This window comes from Arvicanthis niloticus, chromosome 1, assembly GCF_011762505.2.
Source record: "Arvicanthis niloticus isolate mArvNil1 chromosome 1, mArvNil1.pat.X, whole genome shotgun sequence".
NCBI classification, from domain to species: Eukaryota; Metazoa; Chordata; class Mammalia; order Rodentia; family Muridae; genus Arvicanthis; species Arvicanthis niloticus.
In genome coordinates this window covers 147,255,514-147,280,015 of record NC_047658.1, presented here as the reverse complement: position 1 = coordinate 147,280,015, position 24,502 = coordinate 147,255,514, and the positions used below count along the sequence as shown (strand labels likewise).

General features: G+C 41.5%; 1 protein-coding gene across 1 annotated transcript in view; it reads right to left on the bottom strand.

The window, feature by feature from the left end:
* Cc2d2b (coiled-coil and C2 domain containing 2B) overlaps window positions 1-24,110 on the bottom strand; it is an 80,845-nt gene extending 56,735 nt beyond the window's left edge. Inside the window, exons 1-9 of the mRNA XM_034521319.2 lie at window positions 23,985-24,110; window positions 20,550-20,614; window positions 16,860-16,917; window positions 15,802-15,866; window positions 14,905-14,979; window positions 12,644-12,727; window positions 8,276-8,474; window positions 7,986-8,122; window positions 7,755-7,883 (exon numbers count right to left, since the gene is read on the bottom strand). Coding sequence (XP_034377210.2) covers window positions 7,755-7,883; window positions 7,986-8,122; window positions 8,276-8,474; window positions 12,644-12,727; window positions 14,905-14,979; window positions 15,802-15,866; window positions 16,860-16,917; window positions 20,550-20,614; window positions 23,985-24,069 — 897 coding nt within the window. The 5' untranslated portion in view covers window positions 24,070-24,110. The remainder of the gene's footprint in view (window positions 1-7,754; window positions 7,884-7,985; window positions 8,123-8,275; window positions 8,475-12,643; window positions 12,728-14,904; window positions 14,980-15,801; window positions 15,867-16,859; window positions 16,918-20,549; window positions 20,615-23,984) is intronic.
* Between the last annotated feature and the right edge of the window lie 392 nt (window positions 24,111-24,502).

The window sequence follows — 24,502 nt, the reverse complement described above, 5'->3', positions numbered from 1 at the left end:
CTGAGGCAGAACACAGCATCTGACAAAGACCAAAGGCATATGATCTCTGGCCTTATAACTCTTCTTCACTGTTCTGGGGGGCCAGAAGCTGATGGCCCCTGGAAATTTGACTCTATCATCATATTCTGTGGCTAAAAGCCGCTGGTTTCTGGCAATTAACTCCTGCTTATAGCAGCAGGGGATTAAGAGAAAAAGTTAGTTACTAGGTTCTTTTCTTTCTGGCTCAAGGGCCCCTCACTGGCCAGGTGAAAGGCTTAGGGTTCATTAACTTTTCATGAACCAGAGAAAAAAGAAAAGGAAGAAAAGAAAGAAAGAAAGAAAGAAAGAAAGAAAGAAAGAAAGAAAGGAGACATACATACACATACTGAATGAAGCTGAAGAAAGCTGCACCATCATTCTATTGCGGTTCTTAGTTTTTATACTTTCTCTAAAAATTATCTCATACAACTATCAGGTAGAGGAATTGATTACATGATTTTCTAAATACTTTTACACTCCAATAAATTCATAGAAAATTTAAGGCAATAATTTATGTCATAGATCGGTAAGGTTTTAGGAGTTACAACAGAATTGTTTACACAGCTTTCTATTAAGATTAGTATCTGACTAAACATTTATTGTCTCTAGTTCTTTATTGAACTAGCCCACCCATAAGTTCATTATAAGTTTAAAGCAATAATTTTTATGTTACAAGTTAACACAGTTTTGTTGAGAGACAAATCATCTGCCTTATGTCTCATTTGTTTTGACATTTTATATTGATTAATCAGTCAATATTTTATTTTCTGTCCTTGTAGCTAGAATAAATTGTCCATTCCCAGTTTATGACCTTTAGTTACCAGACAATGTTCTCACATATAACCTAAAAGGAATGTTTTCTTTGGTGGTAAGTTTGTCCTAAGCCTGCATTCTAGTTCTAGTGCAATTAGCCCATGACACATGAAAGTTTACAGAGCTCTACTTGCAGCTTTTATTCTATAGATGGCTTAAAATTACTTATAAATTTTCGAATTCTATAAAATCATTATCAAGAATTATGGAATCGCCTTCCGGTCTGGGCCAGAGCACTGAGCAGACCTTGGGTGGCAGCTCTGCCTCCAACATCCAAGAACCCAGAGGGAGCAGGGATCCCAGGCACTCGAACTCAGGCAGTGTCCTAGGTAAGCAGACAGCAGGGCCCGCCCTAAACAGGGAGTAACTGGGAACCAAAAGGACCCAGGAAGTCACTCCCGGCACGGAACACTGGTTCCTTCCGGTCTGGGCCAGAGCACTGAGCAGATCTTGGGTGGCAGCTCTGCCCCCAACATCCAAGAACCCAGAGGGAGCAGGGATCCCAGGCACTCGAACTCAGGCAGTGTCCTAGGTAAGCAGACAGCAGGGCCCGCCCTAAACAGGGAGTAACTGGGAACCAATAGGACCCAGGAAGTTACTCCTGGCCGGGAACACTGGTTCCTTCCGATCTGGGCCAGAGCACTAAGCAGATCTTGGGTGGCAGCTCTGTCCCCAACCTCCAAGAACCCAGAGGAAGCAGGGATTCCAGGCGCTCTAACTTGGACAGTGTCTTAGAAACTACTTCTCAGATCTGAGGCCTAGATCAGACCTCTTCCAGGTCTGCTGTTGTGTGGACCCCGGATTCCACCTGAGACATACTGGAAGGTCCACTCAATCCAGACCCACAGAGGAACAAATGAACTCAGAGCTTCAGACAACATATCCTGAGATATTCTAGAGGAGACACTGCACCCAGAACAGCAGACACCTAGCTGGACTACTACCTTGGAGGCACCATATCCTGAGGCATCCTAGAGGTACCACTGTAATCAGTGCAGCTGGAAAAGATCACAGAGACATCTGGACCCCTAGGAGATCAGACACAAGCTAGATAACTAGAAAGACAGGCTTCAGTCAGAGACAGCAAGTACAGGCAGCACTAGAGTTAACCAGATGGCAAAAGGCAAGAGCAAGAATGTAAGCAACAGAAACCAAAGTTACATGGCATCATCAGAACCCAGCTCCCCCATCAGAGCAAGCCCTGAACACCCCATCACACCAGAAAAGCAGGAATCAGAAATAAAATCACTTCTCATGATGATGATAGAGGGCTTTAAGAAAGACATAAATAACACTCTCAAAGAACTTAAGGAGAGCACTGGTAGACAGATAGAAACCCTTAAAGAGGAAACACAAAAATCCCTTAAGGAATTTCAAGAAAATGTAACCAAACGGGAAAAGGAATTAAACAGAACCATGCAGGATCTAAAAATGGAAGTAGAAACAATAAAGAAATCACAAACGGACAATACCCTGGAGATAGAAAACCTAAAAAAAAGATCAGGAGTCATAGACACAAGTATCACCAACAGAATACAAGAGATGGAAGAGAGAATCTCATGTGCAGAAGATACCATGGAAAACATTGACACAACTGTCAAAGAAAATGCAAAATACAAAAAGCTACTAACCCAAAATATACAAGAAATCCAAGACACAATGAGAAGGCCAAACCTAAGGATAATAGGTATAGATGAGGGGGAAGACTCCCAACTAAAAGGACCAGTAAATATCCTCAACAAAATTATAGAGGAAAACTTCCCTAACCTAAAGAAAGAGATGTCCATAAATATACAAGAAGCTTACAGAACTCCAAATAGTTTAGACCAGAAAAGAAATACTTCCCGCCATATAATAGTCAAAACATCAAATGTACAAAACAAAGAAAAAATACTAAAAGCAGTAAGGGAAAAAGGCAAAGTAACATATAAAGGCAGACCTATAAGAATTACACCAGACTTCTCACCAGAGACCATAAAAGCCAGAAGATCCTGGACCGATATCATACAGACCCTAAGAGAACACAAATGCCAGCCCAGACTACTATACCCAGCAAAACTCTCAATCATTATTGATGGAGAAACCAAAATATTCCATGACAAATCCCAATTTACACAGTATCTCAACACAAATCCAGCACTTCAAAGAATAATTGGTGGAAAACTCCAACACAAGGAGGGAAACTACAACCTGGAAAAAGCAAGAAAGTAATCTTCCAAAAACCCCAAAAGAAGATAGTTACACAAACATATCTCCACGGATGTTAGTCCAAAAGCTTGGATTAGCGAAGACTCAACCCACAGACCACATGAAGCTCATGAAGAAGGACGACCAAGAGGGGATGCCTCAGTTCTACTTAGAACGAGAAACAAAAATGCTCAAGGGAGCAAATAGGGAAACAAAACATGGAACAGAAACTGAAGGAGGGGCCATCAGGAGACCTTTCCACCTGGGTATTCACCCCATGTACAGCCACCTAATCTAAACACTGTTGTGGATGGCTGTAAGTGCATAATGTGAGGAACATAATATAGCTGTCTCCTTAGAGGTCAGCCAAAGACTAAAACACTCAGAGGACAATGTTCACAATTAACCACTGATATGATCAGGGGTTTCCCAATGGAGAACTTAGTGAGAGGACTGAAGGAGCAGAAAGGGTTAGTGACCCCAGGTGGAAAGCAACAATACCAAACAACCAGAGCCCCCCAGGGTCTAAACCACCAGCCTGGGAACACATAGGGAGGGACCCAAGACTCCAGAGATATATGTAGGGGAGGATGGCCCCTTCGGACATAGGTGGGAGAGGAGTTTCTTGGTCCCATAAAAAAATGAATGAAAAATGAATGAATGAACACACAGTGTGGGGGGGGGGATGTGAGGGTGGGGAGGGGATAGTGAGGGGGGTAGGTGTGGTTACTGCCTCATAGAAGCATGAGGAGGGGGATGGGATAGGTTTCTGGGTGGTGGGAGGAAGTAGGCTAAGGGGATAAAATCTGAAATGTAAATACTACAACCAATTTTAAGAAGCGGGGAAAAAAAAAAGTCTTCAGAACCAACATCTTTAAAAAAAAATGTCAGGCCCCTGGGGGTGGGAAAGTTTTTTTTTTTCTTGATACTAAAACTTGTTCTGAGAATTGTATATTGCAGAATACACAGCCTTGGTGTATCTACTCATCAAGCATACTGAGCAGACCTGCCCAAACCTCTGATGTCCTGGAATTCCATCTGGATTCAGTGAAGACACAGCATCAGAGGCTTATCAACTTACTCTCCCCCCCCCACCCCTCTTCTAAAATCTCAACGCCCTTAATCAGCTTGAAGAAGTTAAAGAAGAGTCAGCGCCCCTATTCCCTGAGCTTGGGGACTAATGTGGTTAATAATGGTCTGTCTTTCTAGGGACAAGTAGTGGTTTTGTTGGAACAGGGGGGATTAGCTAGGACTTACTGCATAGCCATAACCTACTGGTAGAAATCTGTATAATTATTATCAAGATGAAGTTATAAATTCTTAAATGGTACAAAATTTACTTTGATTTCAAATTTAAGGTTTTCATTGGTACGAGCTCCTTATTAATATAAAAGTGAGATGAATATTGATACGCTCATGGGCATTGTGCCTGTATAACACCTTTAGGAATACAGGGCCTAGACCCAGCCCTTTTTTAACTTTTTTAACTTATTTGGGACGGTTAACCTATGAGTTAAGGGACTATAGCAAATTCATATTTTTGAGTTTATTGTTAGGGTGCTTTCCATATTTTACTTAGAAATAGCTGAGAGGAGTTAACAGAAAACAGTCCAGGTTACCTTACATGGATAGTTGGTTTTCAAAACATCAGAAGTCCATAAAACTGATGCTACAAATATTTATATATTAATGTTCATATTGATTAGAGACCTGTCTGCTCCTGACAGCTTCCTGTCGTGGATTCTAAGAAGAAATTGAGCATCCTTGGAGTTACTCCAGTTGTGTGGTAACAGCCACTAGGCAAGAATTGCCTCTCTCCATCTACAGACAAATTACTGTCCAGAAAAGGACACACATGCAGAATAGTCGACTGATTATATCTGCCTAGACAGAGTAATCAGTCCTTAATAATCCTGCATCACCAAGGTCTGTCAGATGACTCTGGGCCAGAAGGCTGAAGATTTGATGCTCCAACATTCGGTAGTATAGGGGCTTTTCAGGTGTTCAGAGGTCTCTATAAATTGGCTAAGTTTTAGAAGCTATGATTTGTGCTTCCCACAATTATAGTTAACTCGGTCATTCTGGATTTCTGACGGGGTTGAAAACTTATAGCTATTTACCGTAAGAGAAAAGATTTGAGTGGATGGTCGGCAGCTGACATTCATCCTAAAGCCAGGTTCAGAACTAAATGTTTTAGTTAGGATAGATGACAGAGGTGCTGGTTAGTCAACAAAATGATGGACTGGGTATTAAGACTATCTTGTACCTCACTGGTACAAATTGGCATAATTATGCTCTAATTGTATTTTGAGAGAAAAGTTTTATTTTAACAGGAAGGGTGATGTGTAGGAGGAGCTAAGGTAGGAGGAGTACTGAGAGAAAGAAAAGGAGTAAGAAGAGGAGGAGAAGAAGGATAGGAGAAGCTAGGTGATGAAAGAGAGAAAGAGGGGGGAGACAGGGAGGCAGATATTCGTGTATCTCCACCAGTCAAAGATAGTTGTTATATCTAGGTCGGTCAGTGGGTTACACCTCTGATTGAACAATTCCAAACTTATAACGCTTATGATTAACATTATTTTAAAAAAATGTATAAATGCAAAAAGGAAAAGGGGGCATGGGATAGGGGTTTTCTAAGGGGGGGGGAATGGGGAAAGGGGATGACATCTGAAGTGTAAATAAAATATCTAAGAAAAAAAAGAAAAAAAAGATAAAAAAAAAAGAAAAAAAAAGAATTATGGAATCATCAGCTTGTCTACACAACATTACTACATGAGTGCATCTTGGTGATCTGCAGAAAATCTGTCCAATAGGGTGGGCTGACGCCCAGGGATCATTAGGCTATATAATAGTGACAGGAAAGGCACATCAGCAGTGAAAAGCAATCCTGGGATGAAGTCTCTAAAGACCCTGCATTCTTAGAGCTCACCCACCACAGACCATGCCCAATGGTAGTCTGTTTCCAGAAATTTCACTTACATGGTTTTGATTTTCCTAGACAGTTTCTGACAGAGCCTGTGGTGCCATTGCTGTCACACCTGCTGTTGAGCTGGAATAAATGTTGTTCCACCCCAAGTCTAGGATGGCAGTCTGGGTGCTCTCTAATAACTAGAGGCCACCAGCATTGTTCCTAAACCTCTGCCTCCCTGAGCTAGGAACTCATCCATAGGGGCTTGATGTTACTTGTTCCATGGGGAGACATTAGCCTTTCCCTGGTCTTTTCTTACCCAGTACTGACTGTGGTCCTCAGTAGCTAAAGCACAGTAATTCAGCTGATGAAGGTTTTAGTAACAATCAAAGGATGTGAGTTTATGCTGTAAGAAAAATCTAAAAGGTGGAGTGACTATAGTCTACAGATTTCAAGTAGTTCACAAGAATAAAGCGCTTTGTGAGTTCTCTGAAGCCAGACAAGTTCAAATAAATACAACACCCAGGAGACAGATTTTAAATCAACAGTAGGAAACAATTAAAACTATGGAACACAGAAATGCATTATTTTGGGAGACAATAAGTTAGAACTTCCACTCCCAAGAATTCTCCATCTTGGTATATAGGACCAAAATCTATCATAAATCTATCACTCAACTCATAAATCAAGGAATTAACCTTTCTCTTATTAACCACTGGCTTAGTCACTGTTCTATTGCTGTGAAGAGAAACCATCACCAAATCCTAACAAAGAAATCATTGAAGTGGGAGCTTGCTTACAGTTTCAGAGGTTTAGTCCATATCATCACGATGGGGAGCATGGTGGCATGCATGGTATTAGAGCAATAGCTGAGAGCTACATCCTGATCTGTATGCAGGAGAGAGATAGAGACATGGAGAGAGATGTAAAGAGAGGCTGAGACAGAGAGAGAGAGATGATGATGATGATGAGACAGAGATGAAGAGAGGGGATGGTGAAGGAGAGAGGCAGAGATTGGGTCTGGCCAGCTTGGGCTTTTGAAACTTCAAAGCCCACCCATCAGGGACCTACTTCCTCCAACAAGGCCACACCTACTCCAACAAGGCCACACCTCCTAATCTTTCTCAAATAGTGCCACTTCTTGATGAATAAGCCTTCAAATATATGAGCCCATGGGGCCACTCTTATTTAAACTACCACAGAGACTATTTGGCATTATATACCAAAACTGAATACATACAAATCTACAGCTAGCATTTTTATTCTGTGATATTTAGCCAGCAGAAAATATATATACATATATAATCAGAACACATGTGCAGACATTTCTCAGCAGTGTTGTTACAATGGCCAACAACTGGATACACCTGATATCCATTAATAGAAAAATAGATAAATAAAGTATGGTTTTCATACAGTTGATTTCTATACAAAAAATAAGCTAACCATTGCTGCATACAAATAGAGTAATACTTTATGATTCCATTTATAAAATGGGCAAAAATAACAGGGAGAGAGTAATCCACAGAGCTAAGAGTTTAAAACGGTGATTCCCTTGAATACCATTCATTTGGCTTTTTTATGTACAAAGTGAGAATCATACAAATTTTGTATTATGGTTTTCATATTACATTTTATTTTGAGCATTTCCCATCATTAAATAGACCTCAATAATCTTAAAGATTACTTAACATTTTATCCAAGGTTAGCTATTCTATGACTAAGCTCAGTAGCCTTAGAAGGTAAAATAGAACCATAAAAACATAAGTTATAATTGATGTTACAACAGCTGTTACTCAAGCGTTATTACAAGCAGAACACTGTTGCTTACCTTTCTGTGTATGGTCTTTAGTGCTGGATTCAAAGATTCCTTGCTCGTGCAGAGCCTAAAATTCCAAGACTGTCTAATAGGTGAAGGTAATGACATTATTTCTCCACTTTCTTCAAACCAACATTTTCCCTATCAGAGATAGGTACAAAATACAGTAACTGAGTATTTCACTAAAAAGCAAGCGTCGTACGCTGTCAGCTACTGGCCTCACTCGTCAGCTGGTATACTTGCCTCCTGCAGGCTGAGCAGGCGATTTTCCATTTTGTTGCAGATCTTTTTATATGTCTCTGGCTTTTTCTGAATGTAGAATCCTTCGTCTTCTAAAATGCGAGGCAGCATGCCTTTTGGCAGTTTCTGCTGGCTGGCCACTTAATGACAAAAACTTAGATAATCACTTTAAAGACCATGGTAAAGAACAAATACATAGAAGATCAATACCCCTTACCGCTCTGACAGGCACAGAAGTTGGTGCCCTATAACATGGCGCATCCATGACTTGTGTATTTCAGGGCGTGTGTTACCTGGAGAACTACTTGGCACAAATATGTTTGCCTCCTGTTTTTTTATCTGTTCTTGATCATCTTCATACTCCGCAGGTTTCACCTCAAATAAATCCGTTAAAATTACTTCTTCCATAAAGTCCTCATCTTGGCCCTCAGCAGCATTTTGGAAACTACCATCTGATGCAGAGTGCTTGAAGTAACTCTCACTTACTGTTCTCTGTTGAATAGCAAAAATAAAAATCGGTCTGCATGCTTTCCCCCGTGACTGATATGCAGGTAAGTGGCACATTCTCGAGCCTTACTGTGGTCTTCCAATTCACTTAGCCAAGATCAAGTGCTAGCTGAAACTCTCTCTCTCTCTCTCTCTCTCTCTCTCTATATATATATATATATATATATATATATATATATATATATATATATGTGTGTGTGTGTGTGTGTGTATGTATATATATATTTAATAAAATAAGTTTTTTTGGAATAAAGATGAACTCATTTAAGGTTAATGTTATGTGATATTTTTCATAGCTCACTGTTCAATTCTCCAGTGAATGTTGCTGAAACAGAATGATAACTTGGTCCCCTTCCATTCTAGTGAAAAGGCTCAGACACAGGCCGGATATGGGAAGGGGAGGTCTAGGGCCTCAAGACCCATGTGGTCTTCAAACCTCCTCCTATTTGGTTTCTTTCACCCCTAAAGCAGCCCTACCTAAAAAGTAGAGAAACTATTTTCTACAAAGTATTTAAGAGAAAATAACAAGGAGGAAATAAAGAAGTCTGTGACCAAGTGGTTACAGTGAAATTCTAAAATATAGGCTTATTTATAAAAGTTGTTTTATTTTTTCTTATTTTTTATTAGATATTTTATTTACACTTCAGATGCTATCCCCTTTCCCCATTCCCCCCCCTTAGAAAACCCCTATCCCATGCCCCCTTTTTCTTTTTGCACATATACATTTTTTTTAAAAATGTTAATCATAGGCTGTATAAGTTTGGTATTGCTCAATCAGAGGTGTAACCCACTACCCAACCTAGATATATCAACTATCTTTGACCGGTGGTGATACATGAACATCTGCCTCCCTGTCTCCCCCCACCTTCTCTCTTTCATCACCTAGCTTCTCCTCTCCTTCTTCTCCTCCTCTTCTCCTTCTCTTCCTCTCTGTACTCCTCCCACCTTAGCTCTTCCTACATATCACCCTTCCTGTTAAAATGAAACTTTTCTCTCAAAATACAATTAGAGCTTAATTATGCCAATTTGTACCTGTGAGGTACAAGATAGTCCTAATACCCAGTCCAACATTTTGTTGATTAACCAGAACCTCTGTCGTCTCTCCTAACTAAAACACTTAGTTCTGAACCTGGTTTTTTCCTTGGCTTAGGATAAATATCAGCTGACGACCATCCACTCAAATTAAAAGTTGTTTTAAAATCTGAGTATTGGTATGAAAACATATCATTGTTGATAAATGCCTCTCTCTCATGAGTATGGATCTGCTCACAAAACTGAATATATCAGATTGCTTCAGATGACTATGTAATTTAAAATTTTCGTGTATTGAACAAAGTATCATCCAAATGTATCATGCAATCAAAAAAAACCCCACTCAATTCTAACACTTAGGGTAAGTAATAAAATAGAATTGCAGGATCATTTTTATTGTTGTTTGGCTTTTAAGAGAGGCTCAGCATGTTGCTCTAGCCAGCGTGGAGTTCACTTTGTAGCCCATACTAACATAAAATAAAACTCTAAGATTCCCCAGATTCCCCTGCTTCAGTCTCCTATCAGCTGATGTTAGCTGCACACTCAACATAAGTGGTGTATGCTGACACAACCCAATCATAGCATTCTTGTGACTACAGACGCTTACCTGCTCTTTGACCAAGCCTAGCAAAAAAAAATTTGCAAGTATTTTAGAGTTGAGGGCTCAAGAATTATTTATACATGATGACATTTTTCTTTTTCTTTTATCTATCTATCTATCTATCTATCTATCTATCTATCTATCTATCTATCTATTTAATTTAGAGACAGAGTTTCTCTGTGCAGTTCTGGCTGTCCTGGAATAAACTCTGTAGCCAGTCTGGCCCTGAATGCTTGCCTCTGCCTCCTGAGCGCTGGGGATTAAAGCCACCATGCCCAACTTATGATGACATTTTTCCAAACACAGTTTTTTGTCGTTTTCCCTCTCAACCTTCTTCCTTTTCCCCCTCCTCCCTTCTGTCCTTCCTGCATTAACTGAAGCACAGTTGGGCATCACTTGGGTTTGTGTCAAGTCCTGCTGTCATTCCTGCCTTCCTATCTCCTTTTATGAAATCACAGAAATAGTTTACAGGCAGCTATCTTTTTTGGGTGTCTTTTTGGGATTCAAACAAGGTATAATGGTAACAAGCATAGGTAAGATTGGGGAGAATCTCAACACAGAAGAGCTCCTTAAATATTCTGACCACCAGCTATGAAGTATGAAGAGTCCTTTGTCCCAGCTGGTGTCCCCATGCAATGTTCCTCTATACCACTGGTATAGGCCACAGTTCTCAGTCCTGATGGCTCAAGAAAGTGGGGTCTCCAGTTTGGCCCCTGATGTTTTGACCTACAGGCATCTCTGTGGACCTCAAAGATAGTTATCTTTGTTTTCAATTTGGGCTAAGGTACAGTCTTGAATCAATTATGCATCATCTGCCCAACTCTTTCTCATTTAGTCCAGCCCAGCTGCTATCCCAAATCATCACTTTCCTGGTCTTCAGTAAGCAGCTCACAGCAGAACATTCCTTGTGCTGGCAGCTGCTGGAGTCTAAGCTGAGAAGATCGAAATGTGGATGGTCGTAAATGAGCATCAGGTAACAAGAGGAGATGCTGTCCTATCTCAAAGGAGCATCCCTCCCTCGCTACAAATCGATCACCAGAACCTTCAGAGAGCATCCTCTGACTTTACCCTAGGTTCATGGATAAGGCTGGGCCATCTTCCTCTCAGCAGGAAGGAGCCATGCTTGAATTCAGACTCTTGTAAAATAGATTTCTTGGTAAGACAGTGACAGTAGCTTCCCATCGCCTTCTGGCAGGAAGACAGCTTTCCCAGATAACTCCAAGTTGTGTTCCTCTAACCTGGACTCCAGCATGCCCAGCTTGGCCTGGGGCCTCACAATTTGCTTCGCTTCTTTCATACTTGCTCTGTGAGAAGGAAAAGTGTCCATGCACGGCACCTGGCTCCTGCTCTCTGCTGCGTAGGAAGAACAGGGACAGAAGTTCCTCCTTTCCCAGATAGAGATGGATGAATCAGGAAGGGGTGAGAATGGGAACGGGGGTGGTGGTGGGGGGAGGGAGGGACTGGGGGGGGCAAGCACACAGCAGCAACCAGCTGAGGGGTGTGTGAGCCTGTTTGAGAAGGAACAGGAAGATATGAGAGAAACACAGGGGTCTGTAGCTGACTGTGCAGGAATGAAAACTGGAGAGACGTGAGGAGTAATGGACCACGTGAGGAGACACTTCTTTAGACAAGGCCAACAACAAGACACAAGACCTGTTCTCACACAGGTGGAGGATCCCTTCCCCCACCTCTCTGCTCTGTGGATGCCCCACTCTCCCACCTTAGTTTCTTTATCTATGAATACAAACAATATTGTCTCACAGATCTGGGTATGTGTGTGCGTGTGGGGTGTGCATGTGCGCTCATGAGAGTCAAGACAAAGCACAGCCTTGGGTGTTAGCCTTAGGTGCTCTCCATCCTCTTCTGAGAGACAGTCTGAGACAGTCTCTAATTGACCTGGAATTTGCCAAGCAGGCTAGGCTGATCTCCAGCGTCCTGCCTCTCCGGAGTACCAGTATTACACATGCACGCCACCACACCTGGCTTTTTTTTTTTTTTTACCTGAGTTCTGGAATCAAACTCAGGTCTCTCACATGTGCATGGCAAGAACTCTCGCCACTGAGCTAGCTTTCCAGCCCTCACGAGTGAGCATCGACGGACACCATCCATTTTGATGATCTAATGTATCACTGAGTATCCCGGAGGCACTCTGTTAATGTTAGGTATTATAACGAACGGGCCCCTCAACTCCAAGAGAGGAGGAAGGCTTAGCAATGAAATTTTCATCTTCCAAGCCAGACATGAGGGTGCACAGTGCAGTCTTAACATCAGGAGACAGAATAGGGGAGTCCAGAGTTCCAGGCCAAAGCTGAGTTACAGGGAAAGACCCTGTCTCAAAATGAAACAACACACACAGACACAGACACAGACACACACACACACACACACACACACACACACACACGGGCACACAGGCACACGGGCACACAAATCCCTTTCCTGTCCAGCTCTCAGCCTATGCCTTTAATAAATAGCTGGTTTGGGGGAGAGCAAAGCTATTAAATGGAGACGCAAATCCAACCTGCCTCGAAGACCGGCTCATTGCTGAATCTTCTTCTCCACTCAGGATGAAAAATGAAAGACCTTCATCCAGCAAGACTTCAGTCTGTGGGTTAAACAGCAGCAGGCCAGTAGTTAATGCCGTACTGGATACATACTGTCTGTATGCAAGGGAAGGAACACTTCTCCATAATGTGGCAGATGGCAGCTTAGCAGCAAGTAGAAAACAACACAGCAGTCATTTACACTTGGTTTTGATTCATAGCTTACCTTTTGCCTTTCACCTTTCACGTGTGTGTGTGTGTGTGTGTGTGTGTGTGTGTGTGTGTTGGTAACTCTAGTGAGAACCATATTAGAAGAAAGTCAAAATCTCCTTCTCTGCTCTCTCACACTAACCTGAGTAGTTAGAGTATTATTTCTCACTTTAATCAAAATGCTGGCTGATCAGTGTTCTCCATGTTCGAGCATTCTTGTGGACTCGTGCTCACAGATATCCACACACTTTGCCATCCTAGCCCCACAATATTTGGTGGCATAATCTTCATTACAGACTCGTCCATAAATAAGTCCTCTTTTATGTCTTCTATGCTGCAGACTCAAATTCTTTTAAACAACAACAACCAAAAAAGAAAAAAAAAAAAACTATACCACTTCTTTCTCATGCATATAACTGCCCTAAGAGAAATTTAGAAGGGACTCAATTCCATGAAAAAGCAAAAGTCACACTAGGAATTCAACAATTTCAAAACATATAAAATGTGAAGATCTACCTTATATTTTGTTTCTGTCTACAGTCTAGCTGCCATTTGCACATACAAACTGCCCACTGTCTGTGCTTGTCCGCTGCTTCCTGAATACACAAGCTTAGATTTAGTATGGAGTTCTTATCTTATGTAGTTAATTTATTTCTGTATTTCTGTGTGTGCGTGTGCCTAAGTGAGTCTGTGTGTACCACATGTGTGAAGGATCCCCGTGTTTTAATATCTGCAAAACTAACGATCCCACATACTATCGCAAAATGACCAGCTCCCAGCAGTGTCTACCCCTCTCTTATCATAGAGCCCACTGCTAATTGGACATGAAGCTATTTCTTTTATATTCTCTGACTGGAAATGATATGCACAACTTGCACATCTGTCTTATAAAAAAGAAAAAGAAAAAGAAAAGGCAACCTGCAATTCATTTCTTCCTTTCTCTTCTCTGTCTTTGTCTAGCAAGGGAGAAGAGCAGAGCTTTGTGCCATGGACCCACAGGTGAGAAGCTTGTCGAAGGTGGTGAGAGACCCATCAGCCTGAGTAACTGAGCTGATAAACTGGAGAGGGGTAAAACCTCTCTCTTAAGGCAGACATTTTTGGTTTTAATTAATTCATTAATTTACTTATGGTTTTGTTACCACAACCTAGCCTGTACTCTAACACAGCTACACCCCCAAATCTGAGTCCTTTCAAACACACAATTGCACGCGGACTGTAGCACCAAGTCTGTAAGTCTGGGAACATCGCTAACGCTGCTAGAATAACTCACTGGGAGGGTCTTAGGTGATTTCAGCGTCCTCGGCTCCTATGTAAGCAAACTGAAACCCGGTTCAGTGTGGTGAGAGGCCTGTGTCAGGAACACAAACAGTCGTTTTCAATCCCAAACTGCCAGCTAACTCCCGACACGGGACTTTACAGTTACTGCCCGGCTTTGCTGACTCAGCTATTTTCTCTGCCCTACTTGTTCAGGCATGACTGATTTCCCTTCATGGATCCCTGGTGGACCCCTCAGCACCTGCCATCTGGAGATGCCCAATTCATGAGTTCTGTCTGCTCACAAGGACTCTGTAAACGTTTAATGTGCTTAAGTTTATCTTATTAGAATTTATCAGGATAAGTAATGCCAAGTGAAGATAGATTGAACTGGGTGTGAGACTTCTTCTATGGGAGGACGCAGATGGCCTAAAACTGGATTGTGGTGTCAACCACACAGTTCCACAGCTTAACCAAAAGCCACTGAGTTGTAAGCTAAAAGGGGGTTGAAATTTGTTGTGTAAACTATACATCCATAAAGATGTCTTTAAAGGGCTGGAGAGATGGCTCAATGGTTAAGAGCACCGACTGCTCTTCCAGAGGTCCCAAGTTCAATTCCCAGCAACTACATGTTGGCTCACAACCATCTGTAATGGTATCTGATGCCCTCTTCTGGTGTGTCTGAAGACAGCTACAGTGTACTCACATACATAAAAAATAACATTTTTTTTAAAAAAAGATGTTTTTAAAAAGTATTTTAAAGAAAGTTACTCACCTTAGACCATCTTTGTATCTTTGTAGTCTTTGTATCAGTGAGCATCTCAGGTGAGGACTTTTCACCTTGACTGATCTGAAACACAAAATTTTACAGAAAATCAGCATATGTGAGCATGTATGTCTTCTCTTCAAAATGAATGAAAATAAAAGTTTCCTCAATGTTTTTAATGGTGTGTTCACACACACACGCATACACACACACATTTATCTGTACCTGAGATGTCATATATAATATTACTATAACCAGATTGACTGACTTTTCTCGGGTTGGGTTTAATATCATGGTGAGGGAAGAAGGGGTGGCATGGTGGCTAGTCTTATGTTAACTTGACCCAAGCTAGAGTCATTGGAGAGTAGGAAGCTTCAGTTGAGAGATTGTTTTCATAAGATCTGGCTGTAGACAAACCTGTAGGGAATTTTCTTAATTAGTAATTGATGGGAGAGGGCCCAGCCCATTGTAAGTGATGACACCCCCTGGGTGGGTGATTCTGGGTGCTGTAGGAAAGAAGACTGAGCAAGCCATGAAAGCAAGCCAGTGAGCTGCACTCCTCCATGGCCTCTGTGTCAGCTCCTGCCTCCAGGTTCCTGCTGTGCTTGAGTTCCTGTCCTGACTTCTTTTACTGATGAGCAGTGATACAGAAGTGTAAGCCAAATAAAGCCCTTGCTTCCTAACTTGCTTTTTTGTCATGGCATTCTATCGCAGCAACTGAAACTCTACTTACAATAGGGTATTAAGACATAAAAGAAAAAGGAAATAGAAGAAAAGAAAAAAAATCAAAGCAAGCTTTAAAATTGAAGCAACCTCAGCTTTTAACACTGGAAAAAAGTTTTTGTGATCCACGTTCCACTTAAAACACTCATTCTGAAAACAGGAGAAATCCATTAAAAGCATTACCTTAGCATTTTTCAGTTTTTCTCTTACTTTGCCTCTCAGTGTCTCTGTTATGTTTTGATTTTCTTCTGCATTTAAAGCAAGACATCAGCATTACACAGAGTTCACATCATTTTACTATAATTAATCAGCAGTGTCAGTGAAAGGACTCTATCGTGTATCTTAGCTACAACTATGCCTAGCTCCCATGATGAGCAGAGAGAAAAGACCACAGTCTCAGGAGCACGCAAAAGCTTGCACCTCTTCCCCCTTCTCATCGGGAACAGCTTTATCTATGGTAAACTGTGTCTCTCTTGCAACCGCTTCTCTATCCTTTGTCACCTTCCCTTGCTGCTGCATCAGGTATCAGCCAGAGTCTTTCTTGTAGCCAAGCAAAGCATAAAACAGCTCAAACAACCTCTGATGCTGTTTTCTTGTTAGAAAGAAATTCCTTGACAACATTTGTATTCCATCTAGGGTACCTTGGGACATGGAGGAACATAAAAGCCACGTTGTGTTGTTGTTGTTGCTGCTGCTGCTGTTAAAATGGAAGAATGGAATCGGGAAGGCAGTGTGTACACTCTAAGCTGTTTGTTACTTTCTGCTACTCATAGGATGGATGGGGAAAGACAGCAGTTGTACAGTTCTGAGTACAATTTTTAAGAAGGAAGATGAATTGGTTGTGTTCTCTTGAGTTGGCCTTTTCCTCCTGCTCCTGTTGAGAACTTGTAAGTTGCTCTGGTTGGAATAAGGAGTAAGACTAGAGTTAAGTCACAGGAGGTCTTCTGAAGCAAGTTCTGCATCTACACATACCTAAGGGTCTAAGCCAGTCTCAGACACCAGCAAATCCTCCGTGTGTACAGATAATGATGGAGAAAGTGAAACATCAGGAGTTCAATTTCTTGGAGAAAATGAACATCGTGAGTTTGATTTCTATGTATTTTCCTTGGGCCCATCTTATATCCTATAGGAAACCTAGTTTATGTTTAAGATCTAGAATACTGAGTGCTGGGATGGAAGTAGTCATTACATCCTTAAAAACTAAAACCCAAGGATATCAGAGCTGTGGCATGCTACAGAACCTTTTGACAGACGCCTGTCCGTTATTTCTTCTGTGCTGCTGATTGCTGCTTCTGACATCTGTGGGGGAAGAGCAGGGAAGGTTAGGTGACATCTGGCAGTTACAGAACGGCTTGTCTTATGTCAATCAGTCTCAAAATCGTCTCCTATAAAATACCCATTCATATTCTTTTGTCTGTCTACTCAAACTTGAATTATTTACTAACTTATATGAATTCTTTATATATGATTAATGTTAAAATTAAGTCATTGCCACCTGAAATCTCAAAAAAAAATCTTTAAATGACAAAATCTGACTGAGACTTAGTTCTTTGTGCGAGTGTACTATGTGCCTCCTGTATCTTCTAAAAAAGTCTGGTAAAATTAAACATGTATAAAAGTACTTTAAAAATCCAACACCCCACAGATGTCATTGCTTGAGGAATTTTTCTGCAGTACCTGACAATGCAGACATCTTTCTTCCTAAAAACTGTCTACACATTGACTTCAGTTCTTAACTGTCCCCTCCCCTATATCTTCTTCAATGGCCACCCTGTTCCCTGGCACAAAAAGGAAAGTATACTCAAGGGTTTGGTAAGTGTGTGCATGCATGACCTCCCAAATATGAGTGTCTAGCTCGGACTTTCCTCTCAAACATCAAAAGAACTTTCCATTGTTATTATTTTCCATTATGTGACATTATTATTTTCCAGAGTGGGAGGGTGAACATTTGCAGTCTTTCAAAGCTCAGCCTTATAAAGTAACTATTCTTACTCTCTAGTGGTTTGGAGTCTGAGTTTGTTTTAAACTTTAAATTTAAGATATAGAATAGCAAAGACTCTTGAAAAAAATTGTGCTGACCAAAATAGCCTGAAGCTGGAATGAAAAAAGTAAAAAGAGACATATTAGCTTCATGATTGCATTAAAAATGTGGATTCAGGGGCTGGTGAGATAGCTCAGTGGGTGAAGATGCATGTCACCAATACTGGCTACCTCTGAGTTCTATCTCCGGGGCACACATGGTAGAGCAAAAGACCCAATTCCTACAAGTTGTCCTCCAACCTCCATAGGTATGCTATGTCATGCATATGTATGTGTGAACACACACACACATACATACATACACACATACATACAAACATACATACATGTATTAAAAAATTTTTAAGAATGGATTTTTGTTGAAAATCAAAGCGAGGTATCAATATGATCCTGATTTTTAGAAGATTAATATAAAAAGAATCTAGTCAACAGACTTTACTGAAGAATTTCAAAGTCTGCCGCTGACTCTTGTATCACAGTTAAAACTCCCAAATAAGTCACTATGAGTGGATATGGCCTGGTCTCACTAATCACAAACCTCCTCAAGACAACTGAAGACGCCAGTGTAGTGACCCCTGAGGTGATGGAAGATCTTGGCAAGAGACTGGTGAGGAGATAAAATGTCCAACAATTTTATCAAACATTGCTCAACTGGGAGGGCATTCTGACCTAACTTGTTTGAATTAAGGAGACTGGCAGCCCTCCTCCCTCCCACAGAGCTAGCACTAACAGAGAGCAGTGGGGAAGACAGTGCAATGCACATGCCAACTTGAAGGAAGTTCTGTTGAGAACACAGCCTACTTCATTTCATTGTTTGTTGCTATCTTCTGTTGTTCAGTTGTTCTTAGCTCATTAAAGGCTTGGTCAATACAAAAGGATCAAAATAATGCCTTGCATCCAATCATAGAAGAAACCTGCAGTTGACAGCAGCTGAAACCCTAGAAATTGCTAACACCGGGAGATGGAACTGTACTCTCAAAGAAACAGTGCATCCTCGAGGAACTCGGGAGGAAATGTAAAAGTTCCTAGAGTCCAGTTAAAATGAAAGCAGTTTATCCAACCCCTGGGATATGGCTAAGATCTACAGGTATAAAGGCCTTAAATCAGAGAATTCCCAAATAAATAACATGTTGATTTACTTCAAGATCTTAGGAAAACAAGAACCAGCCAGATGTAAAGATTGTTAGCAGAAGCAGATCAGGACAACAGAAATTAATAAGATGAAGACTCAAAGAACAACACATAGAATTAATCACATAAGGAGTTGATTCTCTGGGGAAAAAAATAAACAAGACTGCTAAGCCTTTTCAGTGTTTAATCTTGGTTTTCAACTTGAACGAGTCTGAGATGTACTTAGAAACAGACATACCCATTGGATGGGTCATGGAGGGTGTATCCCAGAAAGATTAACTGAGGGCAAGACCCCTTCTCAAATTGGAGTGACATGCATCTCCAGCAGTAGCCTGGACCTTATATAAGGTGAGCCAAAGTCACAGCTTTAGCTTCTCTTCTTGAGGTGAGTGCCTCTGCCCTGCTGCTGTCGCAGCTGCCACTACCCTTGGCTGACATCAGAACCAAGTTCCCCCAGTCTCCCAATGTGGACTCAGGACCCAGCTATAAACCCATGCCATGGGAGTTGCCCAGTTTTTGAAAGAGGTGTCAAAAATACATTGCAAAAAAAAAAAAAAAAAAAAAGACAACTTTTTAACAAATGATGCTGTGAAAAGCTGTGTGTTTATATACGGAATGATCCACATCTTTTCTCTTGTTCAAAAATCAACTTCAAATAGATCAAAGACCTTAGTGTTACTTTTAAACTGCTAGACAAACTGTTGGACTTTTCTAGAAAACATGAACAAACATTTCAAGATAAAAGCATAGGCAAAGACTTTCTGAAAAGGGCACCAACAGAAGAGAAAATGATCACAAGAATTGACTAATGGGATTTTGAGGCATCAAAAGGCTGCAAAGCAAATAACTGGCCAAGGAAAGACAGCCTAGAGTCCGTAAAGAACTGCAAAGTTGCACAGTGGTCCCCAGTCAGCCAGCCAAGAGAGGCTTAGTGCTCTCAACAGCTTTCAAAACAAGAAATGTGACTTGCCGACCAATATCTGGGAAAGCGCTTGAAACTTCCAGCCACCAGGGAAATGTAAATTAAAAGTGGTGTGAGATTCTATCTCATTCTGATCAGAATGGCCATCATGAGAGAATGAACAAGAACAAAATCAGGCTTTGGGTATGTGGGGAACAAAGAACCCTTATGCACTGGAGGGGAGTGACAACTGGGGCAGCCACTAGGGAGAGCTGTGAGAAGACTCTTCGAGAAAACCTGAAGATACAATGATAATACGATCCAGCTGTACTATTCCTGGAATAGACCTAATTCAAGTCAACACATCGAAGGCATTTGCAGCCAGGCACTGGTGGTGCACACCTCTAATCCCACACTCAGGAGGCAGGGGCATGGGCAGGTGGATCTCTATGAATTCAAGGCCAGTCTGGCTGGTCCACATACTGAGTTCCAGAACAGCCAGGATGATGGAAAAAAAAACTGTTTAAAAAAAAAAAACAATCAAAAGCCAAAGGCATGTTGCACACAGTGTATATTGCTGTGTTGTCCATGTGAAGAAACGGCCTCCAGCAGATGAACTCATCTTCCCATCGCCTGGGAGGAAGTGGGGGATGCTTCTAATGACCTCGGTAAGCCTGTTACTCTTCAATGCTACCATATCCGTGTTGTTTACAAACTGCTTTTAAAACTCAGAATGTATAACAGAAAGCATAAAAGTAACGAAAGGAAAATGAACAGTTTTCAGGAAAATCATACATCTTGATAAAATGTATAAAACTTGTATTTTTAAAAGCCCCCGAAAATTTCATTAATACTTTACCTTTTTAAAAATCTCTTCTCTTTTCTTTGAAATTTTTTTCATGATGACTCTTTTATTTTCACCTTCTAAATAAAGAAGAATGAGAAACCATGTTATTAAAACAAAACTGTTATGACAAGGATTAAAAAGCATAGTAGGGGCTGGAGAGATGGCTCAGCAGTCAAGAACATGGGCTGCTCTTCCAGAGGACCCAGGTTTGATTTCCCAGTGCCCACATGGCAGGTCACAACCTTCATTAACTCCAGTACCCAGGAATGCCCCCTTCTGGCCTCTCTGGGCAGTGCATGCACATGATCCACCAGACATACTTGTAGGTGAAACAGACATGCACACTAAAAAAAAACAAAAACAAAAAGAATAGAATTCAAAAAGATACCAAAAGCAAGATGAAAAATATAGTCATTTGGCTCTACCTAAGATGTCTCACTATACTGACATAAAAATACAAAAGGAATAATTATTACCTTCAATATTTAATACTAATATGTTCTCAGCTTTTAGTTATTAATAGAAATTTTGGTAATTGTCTGATGTATCAATTTCCTCTGAGAAAAAACCTTCCGTCTTGGACAGAAGCTCCTTAGAGCACAGGATGTTTTAAAGGAAAGTGAAAGCGTGGAAGCTCATTAAGAGTCTGGAAGTAAGCAACTGGAAAGCTTCAGGAAGTTCTGGAAACTGACCAGAAGCACTAGATCCCGCCTTTCCATGCTTATATAAGTGTAAGGACTGCAGACAGGCACTCTCCAACTTGTTAGGCAAGCTGTACAGTATACTACAGAGATGCCACCCATTCTGGGGTGGGCTTTTGGTGATGCAGCGTGGAGGCAGACATATTTGAGACACTCAGGGAAGAGGACTGGACAGGATGTAGAAACACTGAATAGATTTGGAATGCAAAAGAGTCCAGGTTAGCTAGATTTTTTTCTTAATTAGTAGATGGGACATTTTAATAATTGGCTTAAGGACACTTAAGATTCTCACTGCTGATGTGCTGAAATAAAATACAACAGGAATAAGATGCCAAAAAGTCAGTTTCTAATTTATCAATACTTCTTGATCTTCAACATCTTCTAAAATGAACCCTAAGCCCATCATGATGCTTCACACCCATAACTCTAACATCAAGGAGGCTGAAGCAAGAAGATCCTAAATTGTTCTTCATGAAGAGACCCTGTCTCAAAACACCAAAAACACACAATAAAATGAACTTCAAACAAATACTTGGTTTCTGGTGCCTCTGCAACTTTTGTTCATAAACCACAGAAAACATCTTCTGCATAATAAAACTTCAATGACTTATTAAATAAAACAGAACAGGCAAAATGTTGAACTCTTTTTTTCTGGAAATATAAAGCTGTTCTTAGCCTATTTATAGTCCACAAAAGATATAGGATAAATAAATGGATGGGTATCAACAAGACGCCGGATAAAATTGCAGAGCTGGGTGAAACCATATTTGCTCTGTTTAAATCCCCTCCTACAGCTGACATTCTCTGTTAAAAAGCTGGCTTGTGGGTGAAGGCCAACCCTCTCTTTGAGAATATTGTCATTAATTTTTGCAATTAAAGCTTCTTCTAAAGGGCAAGGAAACTGGGGATTAACAATTTCTGTATCAGATGCTCCACAAGTCCAAGGTCAAAACACAAAACTTAAAGCCAGAGTTCTTGATGTATCTACAGCCACAGATGGCAAATTCATTAGTAAAAGCTTTTACTCTTTGCCTGCCATTTAGAAACCCCTGTATGCTGGGAAGGGAGAGATGGCTCAAAGGCTAACAGTAATTCCAGAAATACGTTTCTCCCTGGGCGTTTGTTTGTTTGTTTGTTTTTTCATGACAGGGTTTCTCAGTATAACCTTGGCCATTCTGGAACTCACTCTGTACTGAACTCACTCAGGCTGTCCTGGAACTCAGAGAGATACACCTGCCTCTGCCTCCAGAGTTCTGGGGACTAATGGTGTGGGCCACCACTGCCCTGCTTCTCTGTGGGTTCTTTCTGGACCTCTTTTAAAATGCACTAATGTCCCCTCTTTTCTGCTTAGAACAGACTTCAGTCCACTGTGGTTGTTGGCTTCATCTTTAACTGAGTGGATCTTCTGTCATACAGCTTGACACTTCTAGGTGTTTCTTTTTTAACTTTAATTAAAATTTTTAATTATTCACTTTACATCCCGATCACTGCCTCCCTCCCCCAATCCTTCCCCTAATCCCCTCCCCTTCTCCTCTGAGCAGGTGGGGGCCCCCTGGATATCCCCCCATCTTGGCACTTCAAGTTTCTGCGAGGCTTCCTCTCCCACTGAGGCCAGATAAATCATCCCAGCTAGAAGAACATAACCCATGTACAGGCAATGGAAATCTGCAACTGGCCAGGGTGAGAAGGTGGGGGCATCTCCAGGACGAGACAGAGACCTGGGATAAGGGAGACACCCAAGAATCAATGGGGGTGACCTTAGCTGTGACAACTTTGGAGATAATGGAACTTGACAAGACCACCTCCTGTAGCCAGGCAGGAACCCCAGTGGAGCCATAGAGACACCAATCCACCCACAAAACTTTCAACCCAAAATTTATCCCATCTATAAGAAATGCTGGCAAAGGGGGTGGAGCAGAGACTGAGGGAATGGCCAATCAAGAACTGGCCCAACTTGAGACCTATCCAATGGGCAAGCACCAACCCCTGACACTATTAAATGATATTCTGTTATGCTTGCAAATAGTTGTGTTTCTTACATCATGTTCTTCAGAATTTCTTTTATTTGAGTTAGAACGCTGTGCCAAAAAAAGATTCCAATAAAAATTAAAACAGCGGGCAGCATTTCATCCAAATAAAAATCCACTAAACACATAGCATCAGTTACCCTTTAGGAGCAGGTTACAGAAAAAGCAGAACTTAACAAAAGCATCTCACCAGCCAGATTCTATAAAAAGCATCATGACCCTTAGATATTTTACTACCTGACATGTTTGAAAAATTCTCATCTTTTACTTAACTGTAATCCCCCCCCTCGCCCAAATCAAGAAGTGGGAATCTTGGCCCAGGCTCAGCCTGGTGATGCATGTCTAAAATCCTACTATAGGCAAAGCTGAGACAGAGGATCCAAGGAATACGCGCATGGCCTGAAAAGACACCTTCTGAACTGTAAACTGGGTATCGCTGGGAAACATCAAAACCAAATTCCCCGTGCTCTCAAGACCAAGTGGTAAGTCCTGGGTAAATCCATCCATTTGTCCCATCAAACCCTGACCTCGAAGCTGTGAGATGTTCATGTTTCCAGCCCTGTTCCTAACGGGATGGCTGGCAGGTGGCACAGTTCTGTCCTCCTGAAGCTTCACCTGGTTGCCTTCTTATCCCAGCCCTAGGATTACGCACAGAGGAGGGCTCCATCCCTAGTGTACTCTGGTACTGTCATGGGGACCTTGCGGGACAGGACATTCACCTGATGGATACTGCTTTTCAACGTGCCTGGGAAGTGAAGATAGATCCTGAGAACCTACCAACGCCCACCCGCAGGCCAGGAGCATGCGCGATGCGAGCGTTCTGCCCCTCTGCTCTCCAGCCACCGGGTTTTGATCCAGCCTCAGTGCACGAGATTTCCTCGTGCGCCTGAGCTGACCCCGGTCCCGGTATCTGGACCCATGCCACAGCCCTCAATACAAGCGATTTATTTATTTTATTTATTTATTTTTTTTATTTTCGGAGCTTGCAATTCATGTCACAAATTTAATATCTTTTAAGTCTTGGACAGGGTGCTGGAGAGATAGTGGGTTAAGAGCACGTACTGCTCTTGGAAAAGCCCGAGTTCCCAGCACCCAATTAGGTGGCCCACAACCACCTGTAACTCCGGCTTCAAGGTGTCTAATGCCCTCTTCTGGCCTGGGTAGCACCTGCATTCACACATACACATATCCTCCCACTCCCATACAGACATAATTACAAATACATAATTACAAATAA